The following is a 15,220-nucleotide window of genomic DNA, read 5'->3' on the forward strand; positions in this document are numbered from 1 at the left end:
CGCAGCCTCTTCTTCCTTCTCCTCCCTGAGCCCTGTCCGGTGTCTGCCCTCTGTGGCTTGAGGAGACGCGAGGCGGCGGGGCTGAGGGCTTCAGAGATGCCTGTGTGTTTGGCTGCCTCCCGAGGGCTGGGCCTCCTTATTCACCAGGTGAGTCACATTATGAAACACGCTCTCTCTTCCTGTCAGGACTGAGTCAGGTAGAGGAGTCCATATAACCACCTGATCGGGGAAAAGGAAGACACAGCAGAAGCTTGGGCGCACTTGGCCGAGAGGCTCCAGCCCGCAGCCCCGCAGCCCCCGCGTCCGGCCTTGGCCTCCCCGCTGGCCCTGCTGAGCCCAGGAGGCCTCCTTGGGCCAGGGGCGGCCTCCCTCTCTCCCTCCTCCCTCGGGATGGCTCCGCTGTGGCTCAGCTGCGTCTGCTTCTCTTTCCTCTTGCCCACTGGAGTCCTGGGCACCTCCAGGAAGGACGGTGAGTTAGGAGGGCAGGTAAAGCTTCAGTGGGATCGAAACTGCGGGCGGGAGGGAAGGGGGGGCATTTCTTCTTTGCTCCCCAATTCAGGTGCACCCTCAGAGATCCCAACTCTCCCAGGACGCTTGGGGGGGGGGGGGGCAGACCTCTTCCTTCCCTCCTCAGGGATTTCCCTGCCGTTCGACTTGGAAGGAGGGAGAAAGTGGCCCACTCAGCTGTGATTTAAAAATGGGAATCCAATCCTTGCAGCCAAGGGAAACTTCTCTTGAGTTTTCATAAGCTCCCTGGGGTCCAGGGTCCCCAGCTTAATCAGTAACTTGCTGGTATTTAAATCCCTTTCATTATGGATTTTTTTGAAAGGATTTTGATGGGAATATTTTCGGTGGGTGTGAACCCTGAAAAGATTAAGTTAAAAAAAAAAACCTGCTCAAGAGCCTTTCTGGAATTTAAATGCTTTGTTTGGGGGCAGAAAATTGGACTTTAGAATAGTAAAGATATAGTATCTTATACTCGCATGGCAGCTTTCTGTTTTTCAAAGGACTTTCACACCCGCCTAGAAACTCATACTGTGCTGGTGTCAGTGATGACAACACATAACGGTGTTTTTATTGTCAGCGAGGATGTTGACCTGTTGCTAATTGAAGACATCATTACACAGGCTCACGTGACATTGTATATTTGTGCTTTAAGTCTCAGCCCTATGAGGTCAGGTGAGTAATTAAACCTCTCTGAGACTTAGTTTCCTCATCTGGGAAAACAGAGATCATGATGGTGGGAACTGCCAAACACCAGTTTTTGTGTGGAAAAAGATTGGACAACTTTAAAATGCTATAGCAATGCTGATTGCAAAGCTTTTTATCATAATACCTAACATTTAGACAGTGGACTGAGTGCTTTACAATGATCTCACTTGCTCCTTGCAGCAACTAGAAGGTAGACTGTTATCTTCATTTTACAGATAAGAAAACTGAGTCAGGCAATGGTTAAGTGATTTGGCCAAGGTCACACAGGTAGCATCTGGGGCTGGATTTGAACTCATATCTTCCTGACTTGAGACCCCCTTATCCAGAATATGAATGGGTGCTGGGTAGCATTTTTCATGGTTTCAAAATACTCAATCTGGAAGAACATATAAAAGTTAAGTATCTGATATAGACGACAAAAGCCTAGCACTCCAGGCTACCTCCATGTATTTTAGTATAGGGTCAACTTTGGAAGGCTAAAAATGACTGTATTGGAGAGGTATAGTGGGTCATTAGGAAGGTGTGCTATTTCTCTTGAGGTTAGAATAAGGTAAGAACATCTGTAAAGTGCCAGGACTCATAGAACTTGATGATTATCTGGTTCAGTCCCTTCATTTGACAGTTGAACAACCGATGAACTAGAGAGTCAAGTAACTTTTCCAAAGGAGTGCCACTAATGACTTGTCCAAAATAATAGTCACTTGTTCAAAACAATGGTTCCATCCCTTCATTTGACATTTGAACAACTGAGGAACAAGAGAGTCAAGTGACTTTTCCAAAGGAATACAAATAATGACTTGTCCAAAGTAATACAGCTTGTTAGTGACTTGTTTAAAATATTGCAGCAAGTTAGTGACTTGTCCAAAGTAATATAGTTAGTTAATGGCAGAGGATCAGACCTTCCAAAATATTTAATTATTTCTCCACCAAAAGTAGCTGATGGAAGTGAAAATTATTTTCACCTCAAGTTCAAATACATGGATTTGATAGTTGTATGTATATAATTTTTGTCCACTTTGCTCTATCATTCCCTTTGTGTTTTTATATTTTTGTCCTCTTTGCTACATTGTTCCTTGTGTGTTTTTATTGGTAAAAGTAAGAGATTACTGCTTTTGTGACCCTGGACAAGTTGCTTAATCTCTGGGTTTCAGTTCTCTCACCTGTAAAATGAAGGGATTGCACTTGCTGTGAGCTAGTGGTATAGGTTGCAGATAATCAATAGAATAGTAATTGCCAAAGGAAGTGATATGGGATTGTAAATTTAGAAGGATCTTAGAGGCTAAGTGCAAGGCTTTTATTGCACAAAGAAGAAACTGAGGTACAAAGAACTGCCCTGTTGACATTGGCATAATAAGTGGTAGAGGCTAGATCTGAATCATGTCCTTCTGATTCCAAACCCAGTATCTTTTCTTCTTCCAACAGGTCAGAACTAGTTACTTTGTAGATTGTCAAAATTTGATGGACTTTCATCAAATGCATTTCCATTTTGGGACCTAATGTAGAAAATGGAAAAAGAACTGAAGCCTGGGTTCACCTCATTTCTTTTACTATCTATACCTTGGGGTCTAGTAAGAAGGGGGAAAAGATAAGACATGGCAAAAAGCATTATTACCTGTTTCATGGTGGTGTCTCTAGAAAATCTTGAGACCTCCATTGGGAATATCAGTTTCCCACTTCTGTCTAGGCATGATCAATTCCTTCCAGGAGGTATAAGCTGCCCTTCCCTTATCCTATCTTTGTGGTATCATCCTGAATGGGCCATTTGCTTGTGCGATTGGACTAATATCTCTAATTTTATTGGCAGGGGCATTCTTTGGAATGATGTAGTTTGCAGAGTGGGGAGGGTCAATCTTCCCCAGTATGAGTCTAAACTAAATTAAAATATAATTTGGGAAATGTTTAACAAAATAAGTAAAAATACACTAAAAGATAATGTTAATTTGTGGTTTTCTGAAACATTATACCACTCACAGGGATCCGTTATTTGAATTTGACACCATTGCTCTAGTGGATAGTTATCATGAATTATTGTGGCTTTAAAAAGGGCTACTTGGTGGTATCAGACCTGGAGTCAGGAAGACCAGTCTTCAGATCTGCTCTCAGACAAGTCACTTAACCTTGTTTGCCTTAGTTTTCTCATATGCAATAAAGAGATGGAGAAAGAAATCTCAAACCATTCCAGTATCTTTGTCAAGAAAACTCCAAATGGGGCCCTGAAGAGTTGGACTTGACTGTGGATTTGGACAAGTTAGCATTTAATGACCAGTCTGCTGACTTTGAATCTTTTCAAACTTAGCTAGACTGGTCCTTGGGCTTATAAAACACATCTACATGATCTCATTTGATACTCATAATGACCCTGTGAAACAGGTGCTATTGTTATTAAACCCTTTACAGTTGCAGCAACCAAGACTCGGAGAGTTTAAAGAATTTGCCCAGAGGTTCATAGCTAATAAGTATCAGAGGCAGAATCTGAACTCAGGTTATCCAGATCCCAAGTCCAGAAGGTATCATCTACAACATACTTTTCCCTCTTTAAATGCTGTACGGTCTATTTCTGGGACTATACATGAAGCCTTTTCAGTTTACCTGCCAAAGTTTGTCCTCTACTGGTATGAGCTTCAAGAACTGCTAAGGAAGTGGCAGTGGAAATAGAATTTGGTTAGAGAGATGACTGGCTTCCTTCAAGTCTCAGCTAAAATCCTAACTTCAATATGAAGCCTTTCCTTATTCCCCTTCTTGTTTCTTCTTTCTACTGATCAACTCAATCCATCAGGTGTGTATAGCTTGTGTTACTGAAAGAAATGATTATTAAATAACTGGTTGTAGACTGGGGAGACAACAGGATTTATCTATCTCTAAAACCTTATTCTCTACTGGGTCAAGTCAGTGTCAGAAAGACTGCTGATTATGAGATTGAATTGGCTTTCTCCTCAAAGCTTGTTCAGACCCCACCCAGGTGGGGAAGCTCCTTGTGTTCTGCTCAGGTTTGGGTGGGGATAAATTCTTTCATTAGTTTGCCTAAGGCTGAGGGTGATTTGGAAGTAAATGACATAATCAAAGTCAGTCCCCCATTCCCTCATTAGAATAAGTCCACCTGTCATTATAATATTCATTCTCTTATTAATTATTAACCAATCAGAGTTGCCTTTTACCCTCAGGAAACTTACTCTTCCAAAGGTATTTAAGTGTTGAGTGAGTTCCAAGATTTATTTTGGTATAGGAGATAGATGACCAAATAACTGTGTTTTGGTTAATAATATGCTAGCATCATTAATAAAATGATTAATTACTCAGATATTCCATCTCTCAAACTTTTTAAATGTTATATTATATAATAGTTATTTCATGTTGTCTCTTCTATTGGAGCCTGAGATCCTTTTGACAGGGGCTGGTTTTGCCTTCCCCTTGTATGCCTAGTGTTTAGCAAAGTACCTGGCATGAGTAGACACTTAAGTGATTATTGGCTATATTAACACTCAAAAATTTTTTTAATTTAACTTTAATTTATATCTTTGACTTTGCTGATACCCTGCCCATCATCAACTTGTGAGCCAATGACCCTTGAAAAAACAGATTTGTTCCTTTGACCTAGAATGAGACTTCCAAGGATTATCTAGATGTTTGAGGCACCTCTGTTCTTTTGAATGCCTGGGTTAGAAATGAGTGAATTTACATGCATACATTTGCTTCTCAAAGTAGAAGGTAAACTCTTTGAATGCAAACAGTGAACAGAGTGCTGAACTGAAAGTCAGGAAGATCTGAGTTCTAATGTTACTCAGGCACTTATTAGCCATATAACTCAGGGCAAGTCATCTGACCTCATCAATATTATTATCAACAGTAAATATTTGATTATTAATTGATTAAAAGTGAAGGTATGCCATTCAAATTTGTCTTGAGTACTAGCAGTCTGTCTACTTATTTTTTAAAAAAAACTGTTCATTTTTTAACTTAAATACGAAAGATAAAAAAGAATATTTCCATGTATATAGCACAACATACAGGATTCAATATATAATTATGATTTTCCATTTCAGATTATCCACTTTAAAAAAAACACTTTATAATAAATATTACACATTGTTTTCAAAGCTATTCTTTTTTTGTGCTTCCTTCTAGGTTTTTTGTTCTCTTCTTTTTTCTCTCCCTCCCTCTCCACCCTTCCCTATAGAAGGCTACAATTAAACACAAATGCACACACACACACATATATACACAAATTTATAAAATCATACTATAAATACTTCTATATATCAGTTTTTTCTTTGGAGGTATATAGTATCATCCTTCATACTCTCTGTTTGTTCTTTCCAATTAATAGCTACCATATACATTACACTGTAAGGAGCACTTTATATACCAAACATGTTTCCATCCCAAACTTTCAACATTGTGTGTATTTTAAATGATTCCCAGAGAAGAAAATATGACAGTTTCTCTTTTCAATTTTAAGTAATGAAGAATTCTCATAGTCAGAAAATTCTCTCTTCCCTCTTTCACATGTGTCCCTTTCTCCCTACTCACTCACTAGGTCACCAACCCAGCACCTGACCTGTTGTCTGGTCTAGCACTGTTTCCTATCCATCCTCTGAAGAGCTGCCAAAGTGATCTTCATAAAGCAGAGAGTTCCATGACACGCCCTTGTTTAGAAAGGTTCACCCCCATCCAGGACACAATAAACACTTCTCTGTTTGGTATTTAACGTACCCTTAGAGTCTGGATCTAGTGTACTTTCATGGGCCTCTTATATTTCCTATGTTCTATCCAAACTGACCTCTTGCTCTTCCACAGAAGCAATGTTCCATCTCAGTCTAGTTTTTTTTAGTTTTTTTAGTTTTTTTTTTTAGTTATAACAAAGCAATGGGGTCAAGTGACTTGCCCAGGGTCATACAGCTAGGCAATTATTATGTGTCTGAGATCACATTTGAACTCAGGTCCTCCTGATTCCAGGGCTGATGGTCTATCCACTGTGCCACCTAGCTGCCTGGCTCCATCTCAGCCTGACACACTCCCGCCTCACCTCTACCTCCAAGAATCCCTAGCAACCTTCAAGGTCCATTTCAAGTGCTACTTCTTTCACAAAGTCTATCTTGATCATCAAACTTACTCCCTCCTACTCCCCCCAAATTAATTGTGTGTGTGTGTGTGTGTGTGTGTGTATTGTATTTACCCATATATGGTCATATTCCTCCATCCCTCTCCAATAGAAGAGAAGTTCTTTGAGGATAGGAAATATCTAATTTTTCTGTGTGTATCCCCAGTGTTTAGTGCATAACAGATACTCAGTAAATGTTCATCAAATTAATCTATGGTTAATGAATAATCCAAAAGTCATTTATTGTAGCCCTAGATTAAACAGCATATGAAATAATCCCACAACCATTTAATATGTGCCATAAACAATGGTTATCAGAGATATTAGTCATTTTCAGAAGAATTCTTAAGCAGATAACTGAGCAGAGGTGTGCCTAATGGATTAAAGTTTGTTCACTTGCTTTTTGTTGGTAAATTGTCAGTATTGTGACCATCAAAAAACCTTTAGGAAGATAGAGTCAGAAGATATCAGCACAGAGATGATGGTTAGAGAGAAGAGCAGAATTGAGGAGTGACTTCTAGAGACTAATATGACTAGGGAATGGGAGGAAAAAGAGAAAGAGATAGAGACAGAATAGAATAGAAGCTTTTTGAGGACAAGGACTTAACAGTTTTTGCCTGAACCAATGGAAATAATGCTTGAGAAGAATACATAGACTATGGTGGTGTGGAAACCAAAGGGTATAGAGAGGGGATGTTTAAATTTCAAGGAGAGATCCAGAAGGATAAAAATGAAGAAAAGGCAACTAAATTTGGCAATGAAGTGTGTAATCAGAGAACTTTCAGAAAGTTTCAGTGTGTGGTAGAATTGGAAGCTTGATTGTAGAAGACTGAGGAGGAAGTGGAGAGAAAGGAAACAGAGACAGCAGACATATCCCTTACAAACATTTCTAGACATCTCCATAGACTTCAACATTTGTCATAAATCACAGGCTTCTGACCTGGAAGGAACTTCAGTGATGGGAATAATCACAGCACCCATCTGCCAGAGTTGTTGTAAGGATCAAATGAGATAACATATATAAAGTAATATTATTGTGGTTGCTTTAAGCAATAAAATATTATGATATGTTGATCTATAAGGAAAAATTACTAAAAATTAGAATCATTTAGAAATAGAATGGACTGGTTCCATTCCCTGGGGGGACTTTTAGTAGAATGAGTGATAGTGGTTTTGCAGAGAAGATCCCTACTGAGGTACAGGTTGTATTCAATGACTTCTGAGATCCTATCATTTTAAGATATATTGATATACTGCTTACAGACATACTGATGTCAATATGTGGTCATTTACTTCAAATTTCAGCAAATTTTTGTCTCCTGTAACCCTTCCTGATCACCCCCCAACCCTGAAGGACTCTGCCAAGGAGAGAGGAGCAGAGTTGGGCAGGGTAAGATGTTTTCCCCCCACTAGAAAAAAATGCAAAGTCTAAAACAGATTGGAATTCCAAAGTTGGATAGCATTTCATTTCTCTGCCTTCCTGTCTCTCTCATTAGACATGATCTTATCTAAGCTAGATATAGGATGAGGTTAGAATGTGAGCTGGATATGAGAAGAGAGCTCCAAAGATTTAGTTAAGCCCTTCTAACAAGTAAACAGCTCAGGGAGATGTGGAAGAATGTTGTCATTGGGTACAGCTGTGTTTATGGTAAAGTCTGGACAATCAAAGTCAAGTTAGCTGGCTAAGATGGAAATTTTTCTCCCACTTTAGTTTATAATGGTTTTTGAACAGTGGGAAAATCTCCTTTGAAACAGGATTTTTTTTTAAACAATGACGAGACTTGATTCCTCTCTTTCTGAGTAGTGTGGAAATAGGCAAGTCCTAGATTCTGGCATCCTCTTTTTTAAGTCATGAATGAAGAATATTAGATTATTTACTCATTACGCTACTGTGGACTAATATAGCCTCCAGATAGATGACATAATGAATGGTTGAGCTCCAACCAAAGTCAAAAATTTAGATCATTCCTCTGGGTGTATGATTCTATATCTATCAGTGTCTTTGATCCATGAGAGAGTGTTCATATCACAGTTCTGTTGTGACACTGGGAAGTTCACCTAATCTCCTTGGGCCTTGATTCCCTCTTCTTTAGAGATAAGGGACTGAACTAGATAATATTTAAGATTTCTTCTAGCTTCAAAGTTAGGATACTATGTCTTCACTGTCCAATTCCTTCCCCCAAACTGGAATCATTGTAAAAGGTGCAATCTTTTCTCTGTGGATAAGTGACATTTACCAGGGAGATGTGTTATCAGGATTTCTTCAGTGCTGACAGACCATTAAAAAACTTTCAGCCTTCTTTTGACTGAATTTTTTTTTTAGGTTTTTGCAAGGCAGACGGGGTTAAGTGGCTTGCCCAAGGCCACACAGCTAGGTAAATATTAAGTGTCTGAGACCAGATTTGAACCCAGGTACTCCTGACTCCAAGGCCAGTGCTTTATCCACTACACCACCTAGCTGCCCCCTCAGCCTTCTTTTGCTGGGCCATACCTTCACAAAATGCTTTGTAGTGATTTTTAAAAATATTTTATTTTTTTTTCCAATTACATGTAAAGATAGTTTTCAACATTGACTGTAAGATTTTGAGTTCCACATTTTTCTGCCTCCCTCTTTTCTGTCTTCCATTCCTGTGACAATGAATAATGTTATATAGTTTTATATATATATATATGTATATATATATAATCATTTGTAATTATTTTTATTGAAATAACAGCAACTAACATTTAAATAGCACTTCGTTTTATAAATTGTTTTACATATATTATCTCATTTGATTCTCACATCAGTCCCATTTTTATCATCATGTTACAGATGAGGAACCTGAGAGAGATTCATTGACTTGGCTAGGATCATAGAGAAAGGGAATTTCTGGGGTAGGATTCAAACTCATGTCTTTCTTTTTTCTTTTTTTTAAGATTTTATTTTGAGTTTTACAATTTTTCCCCTGATCTTACTTCCCTCCCTCCACCCCCCTACAGAAGGCAATCTGTCAGTCTTTACATTGTTTCCATGGTATACATTGATCCAAATTGAGTGTGATGAGAGAGAAATCTTATCCTTAAGGAAGAAACATAAAGTATAAGAGATAGCAAGATCAGGGGCAGTTAGGTGGTGCAGTGGATAAAGCACTGGCCCTGGAGTCAGGAGTACCTGGGTTCAAATCTGACCTCAGACACTTAATAATTACCTAGCTGTGTGGCCTTGGGCCAGTCATTTAACCCCATTGCCTTGAAAAATCTAAAAAAAAAAGAGATAGCAAGATCAGACAATAAGATATCAGTTTTTTTCTAAATTAAAGGTAATAGTTGTTTGTCTGGATACAGATGGTATTCTCCATTGCAGAGAGCCCCAAATTGTCCCTGATTGTTGCACTTATGGAATGAGCAAGTTCATCAAGGTTGATCATTGCCCCCATGTTGCTGTTAACAGTGTTAAAGATTCTGCTCATCTCACTCAGCATCAGTTCATGCAAATCCCTCCAGGCTTCCCTGAAATCCCATCCCTCCTGGTTTCTAATAGAATAATAGTGTTCCATGACATACACATACCATAGTTTGCTAAGCCATTCCCCAATTGAAGGACAAATATTTACTGGATTTCCAGTTCTTTGCCACCACAAACAGGGCTGCTATGAATATATTTGTACAAGTGATGTTTTTACCCTTTTTCATCATCTCTTCAGGGTATAGACCCAGTAGTGGTATTGCTGGATCAAAGGGTATACACATTTTTGTTGCTCTTTAATTTCTCTCCAAAAAGGTTGGATGACAAACTCATATCTTTCTAATGTCAAGTCCAACCCTCTCTGAATTATGATAGCTGGATATCTAGTTTTCATTGCATATAGTTGAAAATTTTCTCTATGGTGTTTTAAATAGATGAAATTTTCAAAATCATTAGTTAAATATATGTGAGAACTTTTCCCCCAATAATTTTCCATGCCTTACTTTATCTATTTTTGGAACATATGCTGGGTATACACATGATTTAAATTATTCTCATTTTACAAATTGAGCAACTGGGTCAGGGAAAAATTTCTGAGTTGAACAGAATTATGCTAGTTAGTAGCAAGACTGGACTGGAACTCAGAACTCACAAATTCTTATCTAGGATTTCTGTCATATTGTCTCAGTTTAAAAATAACATCATTCAGAAAATATTTATGAGCACTTAGGGTGTTTAAGATCAGTTGGTTAGAACATAGAATGTAAGCTCCTTGAGGGTAAGGATTATTTCATTTTGTCTTTGTATTCCCCAGAACCTAGCAGATTCCTGGCACTTTGTTGCAGCTTAATATATGCTTATTGACTGATTGGTTGAGTAGAGCTTCCATGACAGATGGCATAAAAATCTTTAAGAGGAAAGGTTGAATGGTGGAATGGTATTCTAGAAGTTTTGGAGCAAGAATTCTGGCAACACCTCCTTTGAGTCGGAGCCAAGGGGAGAATCCTACAATAATAACATCTTCTCTGCTTATTCCTAGTGTTTATGTAAAATTTTATTTTAATCCATTTTCAAGTTTTTCCGCAAGATGCAGATCCACTAAAGAAAATTGAAATTATTTAAAGCTCAAGCATCAAAGTTCCAGTTATTTAGATGCTTCTGTAGAATTAACAGTGACTTTCTTCTAAAGGATGATTCCCTCTTCCCCCACCAAAAATAGTGCTTTAAAAGATCTCAAAACATAAAGGATTAAGGGCAGTTAGGTGGCGCAGTGGATAAAGCACCGGCCCTGGAGTCAGGAGTACCTGGGTTCAAATCCAGCCTCAGATACTTACTAATTACTTAGCTGTGTGGCCTTGGGCAAGCTACTTAACTATGTTTGCCTTGCAAAAAAAAAACCCCATAAAGGATTAATATCAAACATGAAACCTGCTTGGTGATGAAGGATGTTGACTAGAGAATGACCACAAATGATTATGTCTCCTCCTTTATTTGTTCATGTTTGTAGCAAAGAAATAACCAACCCTAAAATAGATCAGATGACTCAGACCATAATGAGCAATTGAGGGACAGTGATATATATATCACTGTCCCTCAATTGCTCATATATATAATTTCCGTGTCAGTGCATTATCTTCAAGAAGTATCTAGTCTAATAGGAGGATGATAGTCCTTTCAATAAACATTTATTAAGGACTTACTATATACAAAGAAGACATTGTACTAAGCTCAGCAAAAACAATGACAAAAATGAAATTGTTCCTCCTACTGATGAGATTCAGTTAAGTAAATACACAACAATTTTAATCTAACACTAATTTAATTAATTTACTACTAAAAGGACCAAGCGTGTCAACACAAAATTTTGCTGATATTCTTAAATTCTGATCTTTCTATTAAGTAGTAAAGCTTGGATTTTTACCCAAGACTTTTAACTCCAAAACCAACACTTTTTTTTTCTAGATTTCACTGGTAAACTGGGACCAGTTCATACAGGGCTTTGTCATACCATACTTAGGAGTTGATTTTTATTTTCTTTTGATATGATCAGAGCTGTGTTTAAAGTGTCCTGGGATCTTTCCTGTCCCTAGCCAGTTCACATTTGATGTACCAGTCTCAGTTCCCCAGAAGGTAAATTTTAAATATATCTGCTACTGTTTCAAGTCACTCTCATTTCTGTTTCTGATCCAGACAGAGTCTCAACTTTTGAAGATACCACTTCAGAGTCAGTCAGACCTGGCCAGATAGTGATAAGTGGTAGCAACTTAAATGTTTCCACCATCACTTGAGTCAGTGAAGTTAATCTGACCAACCAAAGAGACATACTCTTCAAATGTAGGTCTGACCAGAAGCAGGACCGGGAGTAATGCATCATAGCAGAAGTAGGTCTGTGTAACTAAGGTGTATTCCACTTGTTTATCTCCACTTTCTAGTCAGAGATATTAAATGCCATTTTTAAAAGCCCTGATTGTATCTATTTATAGATGTGGCCTAAATCAATGATCTTCAGAACACTTGTTTAGCTTCCTGGTGCATTGCCTAGAAACAATACTGTAAACAACCATATCTTTCAGGTAGCTACCTGGTTTATATTTAATGTAACTCCTAAATTCTTTTGTTACATGTTCATTATACTACAAGTGAAAATATCTATAGACATTTGAATGAACTTACCAGGTCACTCTCTACTCAATAAATTCCAATAGATCTCAGTCTTTGGCCAGGAGCAAATATAAAATCTTCTATTTGGTTTTAAAAGCTCTTCCTAATGTGCCCCATTTCCCCACCTCTCTGGTCTTCCTTCACTTTACATCCTCTACATACTCTATGATCCAGTGACTCCTTGCTATTTTTCCCATATGAGCTTTCATGGCTCAGCTCTGCCTTTTCTATGACCTGCAATGTCCCTTGCCTGAAATTCTCTCTCTTCTCATCTCTACCTCCTGGCTTCCTTCAAGTCTGAGCTAAATTTCCATCTTTTGCAAGAAACTTTTCCCAGTCCTCCTCCATCTTAGTGTCTTCCCTCTGAACTAATCTTCAATTTATCTAACTTGTTTGTGTATAGTTGTTTGCACTCATCAGTCTGCAAACTCCTTGAGAGCAGGGACTGGTTTTTGCTTAGCAAAGAACTTAGTCTAATTTCTGGCACATTTGTTGAATTGTTTCAGCCACTCTTTGTGACCCTATTTCTTGACAAAGACAATGGAGTTGTTTTCCTTTTCCTTCTCCAACTCATTTTACAGATGAGGAAACTGAGGCAAACAGAGTTAAGTAACTTGCCCAGGGTCACACAGCAACTGTATATCTGGTGCCTGGTTCTCTATCCACTTCCCAACTTAGCACAGAGTAGGTGCTTATTGCTTGTTGACTTGTTGCCTTGACTTGTGATAACCCTTGCTTTGTCTGAAGAACTGGTCCACCAATGCATGGTTCAGTCTCCTGCAGCAGCCTGAGAGACTTCGAGCCTTCTCAACAGCGGCTGTCCCCAACCAATAATGCTAAAAGCAGTAGACCTTGATAACTGATGCATTTTAATTCACATTTAATTTGTTAATTAAAGGAAAGCATAAACTCTAACAGGAGACACCTGAACATGTGGGAGTGGGATTAGAAAGGAGGCAGAAGGGGAAGTGATATCTAAGTATTTAGTATCCCGTTGGTTTACAGCCACTGGAGTAAAGGGGATACAACAGGTCCTTTGTTTGCTATAGGAGTGATTGCCCAGCCTCAGGTGTGATGATCTTTAGGTCACAGGAGAAGGAAGAAAGTGATTGAGGATCTTGTGAAAGGCTGCAGCCTTTGCACATTTCAATTATGGCAAGATCTCATTCTTCATTTGCTATTTTGTGGATACTTGAGTTGTACCCTTTACATAACAAGACTGATGACCTGAGGTTACAGAGTGATCAATGGATCATAGATTTAGAGTTGAGAGGAGCCTTAGAAGCCATCAGTTGCAACCCTCATTTTTACAGATGTAGAAACTGAGTCTGAGAGACATTGTGACTCTAAGCTAGATCTCTATCCACTTTGCTATCTTGATCACAGGTTCCTGATTGGTTTCTTACCTCTGGGGGCTCATGGCAGGGAGGTGTTAGGAACTGACCAGAGACCTACTTGAGTCAAATATTTCCATGATGGAAGAATACAGATATAGGAGATCCCAGTAAAGGGACAGGGTACAGATGAGAGGGAGGAGAAAAGTCTAGAGTAGAATCATCCTGTCTCCCATAATCCTTATAAACCTCATACCACCCACTCCTTCCCCAACACATATTTTAAGCCATCACAACCTGCATATTTGCAAACTTATTAGTGACAGTAAAAACCTAATTCACTATTCACGATCTGCCTACTTTCAAAGCAAAAACCATCATCATCCTTGACAGATATATATATATATTTATATGCATGCTACTAAAAAGTTAGAAAATGCTTAAGGAGAAATGTTTGTGTAGTTGGTAAAATGTCAAAAATAATTAGAGAAGGGATAAATTGTTTCTTAGGTTTTTAAAAAGCACATTTGTGAATATATTCTGATTTAATCTATTTTTGTAAAAATTTCCTTCTTGAAACATAAAAACACTGAAATGAAGTTAAAGTAAAAATAAAATCTCTTTCCTCTTTGTGCTTTTCTTTTTTTTTTTTTAGTTTTTTTTTTTTTTGCAAGGCAAATGGGGTTAAGTGGCTTGCCCAAGGCCACACAGCTAGGTAATTATTAAGTGTCTGAGACAGGATTTGAACCCAGGTACTCCTGACTCCAGGGCCAGTGCATTATCCACTTCGACACCTAGCCACCCCCATAGTTTTTTTTTTACAAGGCAATGGGGTTAAGTGGCTTGCCCAAGGCCACCACACAGGTAATTTTTAAGTCTCTGAGATCAGATTTGAACTCAGGTACTCCTGACTCCAGGGCCGGTGCTCTATCCACTGTGCCATCTAGCTGCCCCTATTTGTGCTTTTCTTTAACAGATTCTCACACCTTAATCTAATGTGTATCATTTGTTACTTCCAAATGATATGGAATTCTGACTCTTCCAATTTATAAAAAATTAATATTTTTTGAATTTAAAAATGTTATGATACCTAAATTTCCCCTTGTAAACTTCTTCTTAGGACAGGTAGGTGGCACAGAGTGAATAGAATCCTGAGCCTGGAGTCAGGAAGACTCAACTTCCTAAATTCAAATCTCACCAGATATTCTAAGATAGTTTAGACTTAAATGAAGTCAGAAGATAGAGATGAGGAGAGAGAGAATTTCAGGCAAGGAGATACTGCAGGTCAGAGAAAAGGCAGAGTTGGGCCATGAAGGCTCATATAGGAAAAATAGAAAGGAGTCCTTGGATTACAGAGTATGTAGGGGAATGTAAAGTGTAGGAAGACTAGAGAGGTGGGGAAAATAACCAGGCAAGTCATTTATCTCTGTTGGTCTCATTTTCCTCATCTATAAAATAAATTGGAGA

At 38.5% G+C, this 15,220-nt stretch overlaps 1 protein-coding gene across 1 annotated transcript in view; it reads left to right on the forward strand.

Moving 5' to 3' along the window:
* The first annotated feature begins 310 nt into the window (after positions 1-310).
* Positions 311-15,220, forward strand: part of LAMC2 (laminin subunit gamma 2) — a 74,344-nt gene continuing 59,434 nt past the window's right edge. The window contains exon 1 of the mRNA XM_074222202.1: positions 311-469. Within this exon, the coding sequence (XP_074078303.1) occupies positions 391-469 (79 nt within the window). The 5' untranslated portion in view covers positions 311-390. The remainder of the gene's footprint in view (positions 470-15,220) is intronic.

This window comes from Macrotis lagotis, chromosome 2 (genome assembly GCF_037893015.1).
Source record: "Macrotis lagotis isolate mMagLag1 chromosome 2, bilby.v1.9.chrom.fasta, whole genome shotgun sequence".
NCBI lineage: Eukaryota > Metazoa > Chordata > Mammalia > Peramelemorphia > Peramelidae > Macrotis > Macrotis lagotis.